Genomic DNA, 17,035 nt, shown 5'->3' on the forward strand with positions numbered 1-17,035 from the left:
TTGGTGAACAATGGCCTCTTATCTCACTCACATGAATCCCTCAGCTGCTTTGGTGCTCTCAAGATCCAGGTAGCCGCAATGAAGGGCCACAAGGTCCTTTAAATAGGGCTTAGGACCAGGAAATTAGGGTTTCATTAAACAGCAAGGACTCGCCGAGTCCATTCCTTGGACTTGTCGAGTCCGGGCGCGAACCCGCGTCCTGAACCGCGATCCTACTCGGCGAGTTTGAGCTCCAACTCGCCGAGTCCCCTCATAAAACTCCAAAAATATATGCATAAAAGATACCTGGAAATCCGGGCTGTTACAATTCTCCCCCACTAGAACTAGACTTCGCCCTCGAAGTCTCGCTCTGCAAATAGCTCCGGATGCTGCTCACGCATCTCACGCTCCGGCTCCCAAGTCATCTCTGATCCCTTCTGATGCTGCCATTGAACCAACACCAGGGGTACTTCCTTGTTCCTCAAAACCTTGATCTTCCGATCTCTGATGGCTACTGGTCTCTCGGCATAATTCAAGCTCGCATCCACCTGAATATCCTCTAATGGAACCACTGCCGACTCATCGGCTATACACTTCCTCAGCTGCGACACATGAAAAGTGTCGTGAATCTGCCCCAACTCTGCTGGCAAATCCAAACGATAGGCTACCCGGCCTACCCTCGCGATTACTCGGAAAGGACCAATATATCGGGGTCCCAACTTGCCCCTCTTCTTGAATCGAATCACTCCTTTCCAAGGAGAGACCTTCAGGAGGACAAGGTCGCCGACCTGAACCTCAAGCTCGGACCGGCGCCTGTCTGCATAACTCTTCTGTCAGCTCTGAGCGGTCAACAACCTCTGTCTGACCTGCTGAATCTACTCTGTCGTCTGAAGCACGATCTCTGTACTGCCCAGCACCCGCTGACCAACCTCTCCCCAACAAATAGGGGTCCGACACCTCCTCCCATACAACAGCTCAAAGGATGGCATACCAATGCTCGAATGATGGCTGTTGTTGTAGGAAAACTCTGCCAAGGGTAAATACGCATCCCAGCTACCCCCGAAATCCAACACACAGGCCCGGAGCATGTCCTCAAGTGTCTGAATCGTCCGCTCACTCTGACCGTCTGTCTGGGGATGATATGCGGTACTAAAATGCAGTCTAGTACCCAACTCCTCATGAAATTTCTTCCAGGATCTGGAAGTGAAACGCACATCACGGTCCGAAACAATCGAGATCGACACCCCATGCCGAGATACCACTTCCCTCACATACACCTCCGCTAATTTCTCTGCTGAAGAACTCTCACTGATGGCAAGGAAGTGAGCGCTCTTCGTCAACCTGTCCACAATCACCCAAATTGCATCAACTCCTGTAGCAGTCCTTGGCAATTTGGTGATGAAATCCATAGTGATCTGTTCCCACTTCCACTCGGGAACCTCCAATGGCTGCAATTTGCCATGCGGCCTCTGGTGCTCGGCCTTAACCCTATGGCAGGTCAAGCACCTCTCAACAAACCACGCAACATCCCTCTTCATACAGGGCCACCAATACTCCTTTCTCAAATCCAGATACATCTTAGTGGCCCCCGGATGGATCGAAAATTTCGACCGATGTGCCTCCTCCATCAAAATAGTACGCGTTCCTCCCATAAACGGTACCCAGATACGCCCCTGAAATGTCATAAGCCCCCGACCATCGGTAACGAACTCTGAAACCAAACCAACAACCCGTTCCCTCTTTTGCATTTCAGGTTGCACAGCCTCGGCCTGTGCCCCACGAATAGCGTCCAATACCGGAGCTATCATGGTCAATCTCAAACATACCTCCCGCAGCGGGGTGCTCTCCGCCCTGCGGCTCAATGCATCGGCTACCTCATTAGCCTTGCCTGGGTGGTACAGGATCTCACAATCATAATCCTTGACCACATCCAACCACCTTCTCTGACGCATATTTAGGTTGGGCTGATCCATCAAATACTTCAAACTCTTATGGTCCGTGTATATCGTACACCGAACCCCATACAAGTAGTGACGCCAAATCTTGAGGGCGAACACCACTGCCCCCAACTCTAGATCATGGGTGGGGTATCTCGTCTCATGAGGCTTCAGCTGCCTCGATGCATACGCTATCACATGCCCCCTCTGCATCAGCACCGCTCCCAATCCCAAAATCGATGCATCACAGTATACCACAAAGTCCTCCATCCCTTCCGGGAGAGCTAACACCGGGGCTTCGCACAACCTCTGGCGAAGTGTCTCAAAGGAGGCCTGCTGCTCGGGGCCCCATGAAAAAGCAACACCCTTCCGGGTCAATCTGGTGAGTGGCACTGCGATCTTGGAGAAAACCTTAATAAACCTCCGATAATACCCTGCCAACCCTAGGAAACTCCTGATCTCGGAGGGTGACTTCGGCACCTCCCAACTCATCACTGCCTCAACCTTGGCCGGATCGACCAATATCCCTTCCTGATTAACGAGATGTCCTAAGAACTGGACCTCCCGCAACCAGAAATCACACTTGGAGAATTTGGCATAAAGCCTCTCCGATCTCAGAATTCCGAGAACCTCTCTCAAATGCTCCTCATGCTGCTCTCTAGATCTCGAATATACCAGAATGTCATCGATAAATACAATCACCAACCGATCCAGCATCGGCCTACATACTTGGTTCATGAGATCCATGAACACTGCCGGGGCATTGGTGAGCCCGAAAGGCATCACCACAAACTCGTAATGCCCATAACGCATCCTAAACGCTGTCTTCTGGACGTCCTCATCCCGCACCCTCACCTGATGATATCCAGACCTCAAATCGATCTTGGAAAACCAAGATGCTCCCTGCAACTGATCGAACAAGTCGTCGATCCTCGGCAACGGGTAACGGTTCTTGACCGTCATCTTGTTCAACTCCCGGTAATCAATACACATCCGGTGTGAACCATCCTTCTTTTTGACGAACAGGATAGGTGCTCCCCACGGCGAGCTGCTCGGCCGAATAAACCCCTTCCCAAGCAGCTCCTGAAGCCGCGAGGATAACTCTTGCATCTCTGGAGGTGCAAGGCGATAAGGCACCTTGGCGATAGGCGCGGCCCCCTGAACCAAATCGATACTGAACTCCACTTGCCTCACAGGAGGCACACCCGACAACTCCTCGGGAAACACATCCGGGAACTCACACACCACCGGAACCTCCTCAACTGAACTCGGCCTCTCGGAATCCACCCGCGTATCCATCACATACGCCACAAAACCCTTACAGCCCTGCTGGAGACACTGCCTCGCTCTAGCGGCCGAACAAAACGCTGATCCTGAACGTGTACCCTCGCCGTATACCGAAAGAACTCCCCCACTAGGGTCTCGTATGGTCACCAGCTGTCGCTCACAGTCAATAACCGCACCGAATCTGCTCAACCAATCCATGCCCACAATGACACAGACATCACCCATAGCAATAGGAACCAGATCAATCGGGAACTCAACACCGAAAATCTCAACTACGCAACCTCGGAAAACCTCCGTGGCATATATCACCCTCTCATCAGCTATGGAAACTCTCAGAGGCCGACTCAATGCCTCACGACTAACACTGATATGATGACTAAAAGCCAAAGATACAAAAGACCGACTCACACCCGAGTCAAATAACACCAAGGCAGGTACATAATTCACAAGAAAAGTACCTACGCATATCATAACATAAGCATAATATCACAACATCAAAATAAATACATGAAAGAATACATACCAGCCACGACATCGGGCGCTGTGCGGACCTCCTCCGCGGTCAGCTGAAAGGCTCTCCCTCGTGCCCTCGGCGCCTCAGCCTTCACTGGCCGACTCTCTGTAGCTCTGATGGCGGCAGGGGAAGATCCCTGAGGTGCTCCCTGAGATGACCCTCGCAAGTGCGGACACTCTGCCTTCCGGTGTCCGGTCTGATTGCAGTGGAAGCACACTGCAAACCCCTTGGGGCAATCCTTGGCGATATGCCCCTCCTTGCCACATTTGTAGCAAGATCCCGATCTGCAGACTCCATCGTGACCCTTGCCACACTTCCCACAAGTGCGGCCCTTATGGCTCCCTGGTTTGGGATCAGCGGGCTTGGCCCGCTTGGCTGCCGGCTGAGACTGTGCCGGTCGCCGATCCCTCCCCTGAGACTCCGCCTCCTCCCTGGCCTGAGTCTCCAGCTCAATCTCCCTCTTCTGGGCATTTGCCTGAAGCTCAACAAATTTCCGGTACGAGGAGTTCGCCGCGAACTCCCGAATGTCTCGCCTCAAAATACTCAAATATCGGCTCATACGTGCCTGCTCAGTGGACACGTGCTCAGGGCAGAACATCGCCCTCTCATGGAACATCCTGGTGATCATTGTAACTGACTCAGTACGCTGTTTGAGGGTCAAAAACTCCTGTGCCAAACGCTCCCTCTCCACCTGGGGAACGTACTCATCTCGGAACATGACAGTGAACCTCTCCCAGGTCACTGCCGCAAGCTCAGCAGGCGTATAATGCGCCGTCACAAACTTCCACCAGTCGCTCCCAAGCGAAGCTGGTTCAGCGCGAACCGAACCTTCAAATGCTCAGGAGATGAGCAAGTGAAGAAACACCCCTCTATATCAAAAATCCATATCATAGCTGCCACTGGGTCCTGGGTCCCATCAAACTCTGGTGGTTTTGTGTTGCTGAACTCCCGGAACAACAACGCATCACCACCTTGCGGCCTCGCAGCAGCAATAGCTGCGGTGGCCGCTGCAACAACAGCCTCAGAAAGAGCGGCATAACGCTCATCAAAAGTCTCAATTAGCGTGGTCTTTATAGACCCAAACATCTCCGGTATCTCTGCCCTGATGGCCGCAGCCACCTCCTCATGAATGATCCGGTGGATCTCCTCATCACTGGTACCACTGCTCTCAGGCATCAAACGTGTCCTCACCATGATCTACCTCTGAAATACAACATACTAAAAATTAGAACCCCCTTCGAGCATAGTCACACTCGACAACTCATTCCCCCTTGATCCTTGGTATTCCAAAGATTCTTAGTTGGGTTGTACTCCGCTCTGGTGCTTTCAGTAGTACGGGCCCAATACTACTGTCCGCACCGTATCAGAATACACCCCAAGTCCTCCTCTTCGGATCCCAAGTTCCAAGTACTCTATCATGCATAGACCTTCTCTCTAATAGATCTCTCACAAGCCCCTCGCTGCTACCTACTTACTCTCAAGCATCTCATAGCAGCTCACCTCTTCCTAGGCTAAGGCATCACAAATCAGGCCACTCTAGTCCTAATAGGAATACCTAGCCTACTCTAGCATGCAGATACATCATATCAATATCAATAGCACATAACATGAGGGTATTTTGGGAAATCACCGTTCGGGCGCGAACTGATCGTACACACAACTCTGCTCTGCGTTTCTTTTCAAAATCTTTTACTCTTTTTGAAAATACTTCTCAAATCCTCAGTTTGAGTTCAAATACGCCCGAAGGTGTACTCGAATCCCTCAAACCAAGGCTCTGATACCAACTTGTAACACTGGGAATTTCAAAATAATTTTTCACAAATTATAAAAACATTTCTCATTTAATTTTCATAAAAACATTAAGTTTAAATCCCAATTCACATCATACAAAATCCCAAGATCATATATATATATATATATATATATATATATATATATATATATATATATATATATATATATATATATCAAAAATCCCATGCGTGTGTACAGATCAAGCCGGCGCCTTCCCACGGTCATCACTAGTACCTGAAACAAACAACACTAACACTGTAAGCACAAAGCTTAGTGAGTTCCCCAAAATACCACGTAAACACATATTAGCCACTTGAGACTATAACTCTATGGGTCCGTACACCCAAGCTCTGTGAACCCTCAGGTTCTAACTCTGAGAACCTTCCGGTTCCAACTTTATAAACATGCACAGCATAAATCACATAGACATCATGCAGTACAACACATAGGATACACATAACATACACATACTCTGACACATAACTCTGATTACCTACTCAAGGTAAAGTATAGTGAGAAGACTCACCTCGGGTATCTCGATAACTCGCGAATCCTGGAAATCACTCGTGCTCGATCCTCCGAGCTATAATCCTCCTATAGCATCATATATCTCTTAATTAACACTTTTACCACTAAGGTTGACTACCCCTATCAAGTCAACACTGGTCAACTCTGGTCAACGGTCAACGGTCGACGGTCAACTTTGACCGGACTCGGCGAGTGCACTAGGGCGACTCGGCGAGTCTATACGTATTCACCAACTCTCTAGGATTCTCTTTTGACACGTCGAGTACTCCCCTGACTCGACGGGTTCCACCTGGCATGAATCACGGGGCCACCACGTCTCAACTCGCCGAGTCTCAAGAACAACTCGGCGAGTCCCAGCTCGACTCAGTCCAACTGTCAACCCTCTCTTACTCTCCCTGACTCACTGAGTCGACCCTTGACTCGACAAGACCACTTGCTGAGTGGTTAAGGACAATCTTCATGCTACTCGCTGAGTCTGTTCTTCGGACTCGGCGAGTCCATGCCATGCATTAACTCAAACTAGCTTCTGAGGTTAGATTCGCACCCTCCACTCATAGATCTGGCCCTCCTAAGCTTATTTTCACGTAAAGTTCATATCTTGGTTACCATACAACACCTACAAGGCTCTTTTTGGAGAAATGACCTCTAAAATAGCAATCCTAGCCTCCAACCCAAAAGGGAGGACATAAAGCATGACATTAGGGACTCTCTGGACCTACTAAGGTCCAGATCTAAGCACCATATCCCCATGGGACCTCTCACACTTCCAATACAAAGCATATAAGGCATGAAGAAACCCTAGATTTGACCATATCAACAAAAATACGGAAATAAGCTCTGAATGATACCTCAAGAAGCCTCCTCTGATGAAATGAAAGAAGATCCAAGCTCCCCAACTCTTCTAGCTTGACTTTCCTCTTCCTTTCTTGCAAAAACACACAAATTTGGTGAACAATGGCCTCTTATCTCACTCACATGAATCCCTCAGCTGCTTTGGTGCTCTCAAGATCCAGGTAGCCGCAATGAAGGGCCATAAGGTCCTTTAAACAGGGCTTAGGACCGGGAAATTAGGGTTTCATTAAACAACGAGGACTCGCCGAGTCCATTCCTTGGACTCGTCGAGTCCGGGCGCGAACCCGCGTCCTGAACCGCGATCCTACTCGGCGAGTTTGAGCTCCAACTCGCCGAGTCCCCTCATAAAACTCCAAAAATATAAGCATAAAAGATACCTGGAAATCCGAGCTGTTACAAACCTGCCAATACCTGATGCAATGGTATAAAAGTTAGGGTGTATAGTGGAAAACTAAATAAAGTATTAATAGAAAAGAAAAAACCTTTGAGCTCTTTTCAACTGATTCAATAGGATTGTAATGGCTGGGCATGGTTTCAAATCAGGCCATGAACAACCTTTGATGGTGAGATTGAATTGCCTCTCCATAACATACAACCTAATTTCTTCTAACATTGTGATTATTGGTTTTTTCCTTGCATCTCTAATGACATTGTTGAAGCTTTCAGATAATCCATTTTCAACTGCATCACACATCCTCCCCTCTCTAAAGAAAGCTCTACTCCATGATTTTGGGTTCTTTTCCATAAGGTAGTCAAATGCTGCAAGATTTAGTACTTGTATTTCATTCATTGCTGCATTGAATAAAGGTTTAGATGATGCTTTGCAAGCTTTCCAAAACATCCTCTCATAATGCACACCACTGAACCTTTTCCTAAAGTTGGCAACAATATGCCTTACACACTGTCTGTGTTCAACATTAGGCATTACTTCCTTCATAGCCTCCAATAGCCCCTATACAATTTAAATTCATATGTTAAGAAAATGGAATTTTATTAACAAGAAATATGAAGTATAATAAGTGATATACCTTATGTTGATCTGACATTAAGGTGATACCACTACCATCATCAACTTGTAGATCATCTTGAAGATTCTCCAAAAACCATTTCCGATTTTCTTTATTTTCCACACACACAACTGCCCATGCTATTAGGAAAATATGATTATTAGCATCTCTTCCTACGGCACATATCAATTCTCCACTACATAATCCCTTTAAGAAACAACCATCCAGGTTTATTACTCTTCTACAACTTCCTTTCCAACCTTGTTTCAGCCCCTCAAAGCGTATGTAAAACTTACTAAAATATGTCTTCCCATTAGGCATACTGTTGATATCCAATTTGACAGTTGATCCTGGATTGAATCTTCTTATCTCTTCACCATATGACCAAAGCTTGGCATAATGCTCAACTAGTATACCTTCAATAAGTTCAATTGCATATTTCTTTGCTCTTCTACACTGTCCCATACTCACATCAATTCCAATTTTTTTTACTTCTTCCTTTAGTAGCCTAACACTCATTTTTTGTTTTTTAAAAATTTAGATGTGAAATGGCTACCAATCCATGCATAGCTTACAATTGACCCCATTTTAAAATTTCTAGCACAATTATGGTCATCTATAAGAGACTTAATCTGAAATGAATTTTCCTCACTCATCCATGAAGCCCATAATCTAAACTTGCATTGCCCTGAACAACATTTAACTAAAAGCCTCCTACTATCATTTTTTTGTAGCACAATTGATATCCTTTAGAAACAACATAATTACACAACATATGTTTTAATTGTTTAGGATTTTCAAATCTCATTCCTAACACATGTTTTTGTTTTTTTCCAATGAACATTTTATAAAAGTTGTTACCTCCTCATGAATTGGGTCGTGTTCATCATGAGATGGATCCTATTGAGGTGGAGTGTCTGGAGTTGGTTGCTCCTTGGGGCAGCGCTTGTTCAAAAATACATCATTCAAGGTCTTGTTCATGGGGATGCAATCTCCATCTTCAATGTTATTGTCCAAATCACCTTGCACTTGTACTTCATCTAGGTCAATGCCTCCTTCTGTCTCAACATGTAACTCTTCTACTACTTCACCTACACCAGAAAACTTGTCCTCGGGGGTGCATACTTCAGCCATCTCATCAACAATCCATTGATGAACATGAACACCAACATGATCCATGTACACGGAAATTACACAACTAGAATCATACCCTACTTCGATAAACTCCTGGTAGTCTTTCTCAGTTGCTATTATCCTCAGTCCTTCAGGGAACTCAATATCGGGCATGCAAAAGTACACATCAACACAAGTCTCGTTTGCGAATCTGTGAATGAACACTAGAAATTCGTTTTTGTCCATTCCAACAAAATCCACATCCTCAAACCTTTGCTCCACTCCATCTGAGTAACTGATCACTGGATACCTCGTAAACAAACCAGCAAAATAAAGAGCTATCTTCATGTAGACGACCATAGAAAAAATTCAGGTTTGATTTTTGGATGAACAGTAGAAGAAAAAGAAGATATTGGTAGATGAAACCGATTAAAGACGAAAATTACTTGGAGAGGAAGGGTTGGTGTCATTTATCGATACACTAACACGTGGCATATGATTTAGTTTAAAAACCTGGCTTTCTTTTAATGACATGTCCAAGAAATAACGCTGATTGGGATTGGGGTCACTGGGTGACCCCTTCACTTTATAAAAAATGACCTAATTAGCTGGTTAAATGTTCGTTTATGCCCTTCTAAAGCCAAAAAATAAAATAAGGGACCCTTTAAATCAAAACTTGTAAGTTAGTGGGGCTACAGTGACATTTTCCCAAAATTTTAATTTAATAAAAATGAAAAATACAATAAAATGACAAGTGGAAAATAGAAAATTCAAAAATTCTAGAAAATGCATGACTTAACGAAGATATTTAATGTGTCATATTAATATTCTAAAATATTATTAAATTTCATTAAATAAATTTGACGATGTATATTTTTAATCTTATTTTTTATTTATTTAAAATTTAAAAGATATTTCATGTGATGATGTGCATTTTTAATTTATTATTATTATTAAATAAATGATCATTTCGTATATTTATATTTTATAAAAATTATTAAAAAAATGATAGTTCATTATTTTTAAACATGAGGGTAAAATAGTTGTTTATTCAGATTCAACAAGTGCATTTGGTCCAAAAAACACATTTATATGAGCAATACTTTATCAATTCAGTATATTTTATAAATTCATGACTTAACGAAGAAAAAAAAACGAGGCCTTAGTATTGTTTTGTTCAATAATCTAGCGACCCTCTTTTTTTCTTTTTGGAACGACGAGCAAATATTTTAGCACCAAAAAGAGACTTAAGCGAGAAGTTGAAGTCAGATACAACGAAAGTACGAAATAGGAGACACACAACAAGCAACCCAATCACGATTACAAAACTTGGACTTATTTTTTGATCCAGTTAAAAGTATTAATGCATATATCGTCCTCAATAAGCAAAACCGCTCCCTTCGTTCCTGAAAATAATACCATTACGGGCCTGCCAAATAAATCAATGAGAGACATAAGTAATCAATAAGGTGAGATTCTGGAGACGTTTGTTGTTGCTCCCTAAATCGATCAAATCCATTACGTTTGAGCAAGAAGCATGTTACAACTTGAGGACATCCAACCAATCAACAACAATCTATTTCCTTAATGAAGTAGCGAAATCATAGGAGAAGAAAAGGTGATCCACACTCTCATCAGCCGAGAGACAAAAAAGACACGGACTTGACACAACCCCATGCATAATCATATTAGGAAAATTTTGAATTTTGTTTTGAACAGCACACCAAACAAATTAGTTACTCTAAAGAGGAATCTAGTTAACCCATGTAAAATTCCAAGTCAAGATTTTGGGTTAATAGTGTTGGATTAAGGTGTCAAACCTCATAACTAAATTGGTATAAACTTGTGATTAGAAGAAAAATACTTTTTAGGTTACCCTCATAATTAGAAATTGATTAGAATGACATTTTTAGAGAGTGAAAATAATTTATTAGTTTCTTATATGATTAATAAATTAATTTGAAATATATTAACTTAATTAATAATTTTTCAAAAGTAATTTGGAATTAATTTGGAGTAAATTGGAATTAATTAAAAGTGCAAGGGTTGCTTTTTAATTGCTTAATAGTCGAGCAAAGGAGAGGTTCTAGAAACCTCCTATGGTGGACGGTTTTGGAGTTCCTTGTAAGACAATCTCAAATTCTCCATTTGATATAAGGAAAGTAGATAATCACTATGATTTAAAATAATATTATTTTGTGTTCAAATATACGGTTTCTAGGGTTTCCTGATAGCTACTGTCACACCCCCGGACCAGAACGGCGGAAACTTCCGAAGGCGGGTAACGTCATTGTGCAGTATCATAACAATTGTATATAATTGAAACATAGCAAACCCAAACATTATATGTAACATCCCAAATACGACCCAAAAATTTTTGTTTACTCATTACTAAAATCATTAGATCAATACCATAAAATAAAACCCATACGTCAATGTATCTAAAACCATAACAAAGTATCACAAGAAAACTGTATCAAGACTGTATCGAATCATGTCAATGAAAAGCTAATCAACTCCCAGGACAAAACCTGAAACTGTGGTGTGTGTGATGCCATCATCCCAGACTCTTCCCTTTACTTGCTAAAGTACCTGAAACCAAAACTGAAACTATAAGCATGAAGCTTAGTGAGCTCCCCCAAACTACCACATACCATACAATAACATATAAACACATACTGGGCCTTGCCCACTGCATATGACCGAAGTCCAGAACTAACTAGGGCCTTGCCTACTACATCAGACCGAAGCCCGAAAACTGCATCAGACCGAAGTCCGGAACTATCTGGGACCTTGTCCCCTGCATCGGACTGAAGTCCGGAACTAACTGCATCGGACCGAAATCCGAAACTAACTGGGACCTTGTCCCCTGCATCGGACCGAAGTCTAGAAACTGACTGAGAATAACATGACATAGCATAAACATATCAACTGGCATAAGCACATATAATGCATACTGCATCGGACCGAAGTCCGGAACACATAATACAAAACATACTTGAATCACAAAGACATCAAGCAATCTAACTACTGCATCGAACCGAGGTCCGAAACTACTGCTAACTAAACGGGCCAGCATTGTGACCGTAGACCCGTTCCTACTAGAAGGAAGACTCAGCTCATAGTCTATCTGCTGAATGAACTGCTCTGGAATCTGTCTGTTGCGGCTCCGGTTTCACCCCGACTACAATTTCCATAAGTACACTCAATCAATTACTGATAACCATACTAAGGGTAAAATGACTATTTTACCCCTAGTCAAAGTCAACCCTCTGGTCTAAGTCAACATACAGTTGACCTGACTCGTTGAGTTGGGCCGCCAACTCGTCGAGTCCCTATTCTCATCTCTCAATCTTGCCCGCTACTACTCGTCGAGTTGGGCATAGACTCGACGAGTTCCTCTTCGATACTAACATACAGTCAATCTGCATTCGACTCGCCGAGTTGTATGAACAACTCGTCGAGTTCTCCTTCATCAGATGGACACTCTGGCTGTGACTCGTCGAGTTGTATGAACAAATCGCAGAGTCTGTTCTTGAGATATGAAGATTGTCTTAGACTCGCCGAGTCAGGGCATTGACTCGCCGAGTCCCTCCATGAATGAGTCTGATCTCTGACTCACTGAGTCCATCTACATGCCACTGGTTCCACTTGGCATAACTCACAAAGATAAACATCACGGACTCGCGACTCGACTCGCCGAGTCCGAAGAACGACTCGCCGAGTCGGTTGCATGCAACTTCTATACAGTCGATTCTGCTCGAATCCAGTGCATCCAACTTATAGATCTAGATTCCTAAGGCTTGATTAACACGTAAAGTTTCCAACTTTACGTGTACATAAGCATCCATAAAGGTTTAAAGGCTCAAAATGCACTAAAAGGGGTAGATCTAGGGTCCTCATGTAAAATGGTTCCATAAAGGCAATAGATCTGAGCTTCTAGAGCTCCAATCTTGGTAGATCCGAAGGCTATTCAACACCACATGTTCTCCATAACCCTATTAAGCCAAAATGGCAAAAACAAGCTACTTATGAGATCTACTTGAAGAAGAATAACGGTTTGGGGCTAATACCTCAATGAAGACTGTGATACCACCAAGAACTCAGATCTACTTGCTTCTTCCTTGATTCCTCCTCTTTTCTTCTCTTCTTCTAATTCACCAATCAATCACAACTTCACAAAGTGAGGAAAATCATACCAAAATGATAAGGGAGGCTAGGGTTTTCGTGTGAGGCTTTTCTGTGGGTGAGGGGGCTAATGGATGCCCAAAAAGTTGTTTAAATGGGGTACAAACCCGCAGATTTAGGGTTTCTTCCAGACTGGCAGACTCGCCAAGTCCCGAATATGGACTCGTCGAGTCACCTAACTACACGTGCTCGGGAACCCGCCTCTAGTCGACGAGTCGGGCTACTGACTCGCCGAGTACCTCTTAAATTTTTTTTGACTAAAACATAAATAAATAGCATACCAGAATTGGGGTGTTACATTATACATAAATATATCAAGCTTACATTGTTTTACATCATGTTTATGTTCTCAAATTTACACAAAAGAAACATCAGTAAGCAAATTTCCAAAATACAACAAATAATCTTGAGTCTGTGATCCATAACCTGCTTATTGATTTCCTGAGAATACAAGTCGTTTGAAAAGCGTCAACATAAAATATGTTGGTGAGTTCATAAACATTTTCATGTAAAAACTTTGTTGATAGTTTAGAGATCCAGAAAATCCAATCTTTTCTTATCAAATAGTTGTAATTCTTGTTTCAAATCGAGTATAGTTACATGTGTGTCTTAATTCATCATTTTCGAAATTGTACAAATCGTTTCCCCATAAAATCCTATATTTTATGATGTGTGAAATAGTAGCTTTGGTAAAAAACATAACACTTGTGTGGGAAGAGTCTCATTTAGATAGTCAATAATAACGGATTTTCAACCGAAGGTGAAATCTGTATAAATACGTTTCTGATGTATTCTAGTGAGTCATTATAACCATACTAATATGACGGAGTGCCTGTTATGATGTTCTTCAAGCGTCGGTTTTGTTTAAGACATTTGTCACCCTAGACTGGCCGGTCTAGCTATAGCGAACAACGAAGGTGCGGGGTGTCAACCCCGTATAAATCTATACACAAATTCCTGCTCCCCCTCTAGGAGACTTTGGTTATAACTCTTACAGGAATTTAGGCGTTCACTATTATATATAAATAAATGTACTGTGAAGATTTGTCTGACTAGAATACTAACCGACTTTTGAGCAAATCGTGAAAACCATTATTTACCAATAAATAATAATAGTTGTCGTCGTAACTTAGATATTTTGTTTCTTTCAATTCGTTTGTTGGAATCAATCTGCTTTGAAACATTTATCAAAATGACCCTATATTATCAACGCCGGAAAAATAGCCCTTTTTCTTTATAAAACACTATGTGTGACTCAATTTGTCGGAAAGTGTCAAGTTATGATTTGTGTAAAAACTATGACTTATGTGAAGTTATGACAACAACTTTATGACATACAAATTTTTCTGTCATTAAGACTCTATTTGTATATTCTCTTGCCTCAAATACTAATATCAAATATTTATGAAATGCCCCCTAATAGTTTGCAAAAACAATCATTTATGGGGCATAAAGTCAAAACTTTGAAGATCCTAGCAATTGTGTCAACTTATAAGTCTATTTCAACAACTTTTTATCTTTAGATATAGAGATATGAAATAAGGGGGTATGAATAGACCCATTCCAAACCTTGAGAGGCTCTTCTTGTACATAAGGTATTCTCTATGTGGTGGTTTTGTAAACATTTTTAAGATTTTCATATAATCTGTGAACTCACGTTCATGAAAAATTTGTTATAATATAATAACATTTCAACACACATACTAAACATACAACTACATGCAATTATCCAAGGATTTAGATAAGATTTGACTTGTATTCTCCCCCAAAAACAATAGAAACTTAGAAAAAGTGGGGTATGAAGTTCACCTTGGTTTGTTTGCTGGGTGGATTTTGTGACATCCCCAAAATCACGACCAGAAAAGACCGGTTTAATTTATGCTTTTAAAACAATTTCAGAGAGATCCTTTGATTAAAAGAGTTGCAGAATTTGTTCCCAAAACGACATATGATAAAATAAGATTTACCAAAGCATTTCATACAGAAATGTATTTTCATTATATAACAAAACTCGGGATGTCATGTTTCGATAAACAGACCAAAAGCATAAACATTACAATACAGACCTTACAACAGTTATATAAAACAACATATCTATAATCCAAAAATAACTTGACAAGTCATCCAACCTATGCTCTGGCGCCACTACCTGTAATAAAAAGAAAACTGAGTGGGTCAGGCTTGGGAGCCTAGTGAGCAGATAGGGTTTTCAACCCACAATAAATAATTATATTTAATTCCACCAACCAACAATAACCCAATTACCCATTACCGTTATTCTCACTTTACGTCCTAAGACAACTAACATAAGGGACCTAGTCTAAGAACATTTCATTGGGGCGACAACACATGTTTCGGGGGTTCCTCAACAATATAAGTCAAATAAGGCAACCATGAGGGGGATGGAGTACAACGAATGAACACCGAAGTTCATTAATACCTACAAGTGGCGAGCCTGCTAGCGTTCCACAAGACTGTGTAGAAAGGTTTGTGGCTGTCATCTAAACTCCACTAGATCACTAAATCAAAAACATCGAGGCCTCTCATCCTTTATCACAGGACAACTATCTACCCATGTTCTACCCAACATTTTAGTAGATAAAATATACATTTTTATACATAGTTTAAAACCTGTATAGTATGTTCATTCAAAACACATTCCAGATAAAAGATGAGACACATAAACATAACGCGTATTTCATACAGAATAAATCATATCTATGAGATTAGAAGATAACATCGATACACTCACATAACACATATACTTAGTACGTTAAATCGATACTTGTATAAGATCGTGCATTTGAAAGAGATTATGTACCCCCTTCAAATCAACACCAATATATAAACACATAACACGTATTTCATAGTAAATACTTCGTATTTATGTATTAGAAGAAAGTAACTACACACTCACTTGTTAAGACGATGCTTGGACAGCACTTCGGCTCTTCAAGTGGAAATTCTTCGATGGATCCAAGATATCTTCACACACCGGACTTCTCACGGGCAGAGCTTCGGCTTGGAAACTCTTTTCTTCTCGGGATCTTCGGGCTTTGGGACTTGCTTCGTGTCTCGGGATGACACCGGGGCTTCAAGGGTACTTCTTTGCACGTAAATCGAGGTCATATGGGTGAGAGAAGGGTGAATTAGCAACCTTGGCCGGCTGCCCCTTCAAATCTATTTATAGGGAAAATTTTTCATTTTCCACGTCGTGGGCTTAATCGTCATTGCATGCGTCGCCATGCCACGTTGTGGGAACTGTTTCCACGTCGTGGTCTCTGATAGTTTTGGGGTTTCGCGCCCCGAACTTCAGAAATTCATAACTTTCGCATACAAACTCTTTTTTCGACATTCTTTATATCGACGTGTAGGTGAGATTATGCTCTACAACTCTCGTTTAGACTCAATTGGCTAATTTTGACTTTATTTTTAATATATTATAAATATATTACTTTCATATTATTTTTAGTAGGCCGGGACAGGAAAACTCCATTAGAAATTCATAACTTCTTCATCCGACGTCCGTTTTTGTCTGTCTTTTTGTCGTTGCACTACTATCGATGATATCTTCAATTCTCATTTAAAATGTTTTGGCTAAATTGTAACGCCCGTAGATCCGGGCTAGTCAATTTAGAGGCAATAGGGGTCGAAAACGAATTTTCGACAAAAGATTATTAAGAATAAATAATCTCAACCAAGTTTTAGTATATGTTACAAGGTTTCCGTACATATAAAGAGCGTCGAAATCCGATTTATAACGAAGAAGTTATGACTCGTCGAAGTTTCGCGACGGAACCGACACGATACCGGGAGGCGTAAATAGTGAATTTACG

At 42.0% G+C, this 17,035-nt stretch overlaps 1 protein-coding gene across 1 annotated transcript; it reads right to left on the reverse strand.

Annotated features, from left to right (window-relative positions):
• Positions 1–7,354: 7,354 nt before the first annotated feature.
• On the reverse strand, positions 7,355–8,417 carry LOC145095427 (uncharacterized). The gene is made up of 2 exons (XM_079033310.1): positions 7,920–8,417; positions 7,355–7,843 (listed from the first exon to the last, which is right to left on the reverse strand). The coding sequence occupies exons 1-2, from the start codon at positions 8,415–8,417 to the stop codon at positions 7,355–7,357; spliced, it is 987 nt and encodes a 328-aa protein (XP_078889436.1).
• Between the last annotated feature and the right edge of the window lie 8,618 nt (positions 8,418–17,035).

Source organism: Lactuca serriola, chromosome 3 (genome assembly GCF_051521515.1).
Source record: "Lactuca serriola cultivar US96UC23 chromosome 3, Lser_US96UC23_V15, whole genome shotgun sequence".
Classification (NCBI taxonomy): domain Eukaryota; kingdom Viridiplantae; phylum Streptophyta; class Magnoliopsida; order Asterales; family Asteraceae; genus Lactuca; species Lactuca serriola.

Coding starts and splice junctions, on each gene's coding strand:
- LOC145095427 (XM_079033310.1), bottom strand. CDS start 8,417: ATGAGTGTTAGGCTACTAAAGGAAGAAGTAAAAAAAATTGGAATTGAT. Junction 7,844..7,919: donor TAATGTCAGATCAACATAAG/GTATATCACTTA, acceptor TAAATTGTATAG/GGGCTATTGGAGGCTATGAA.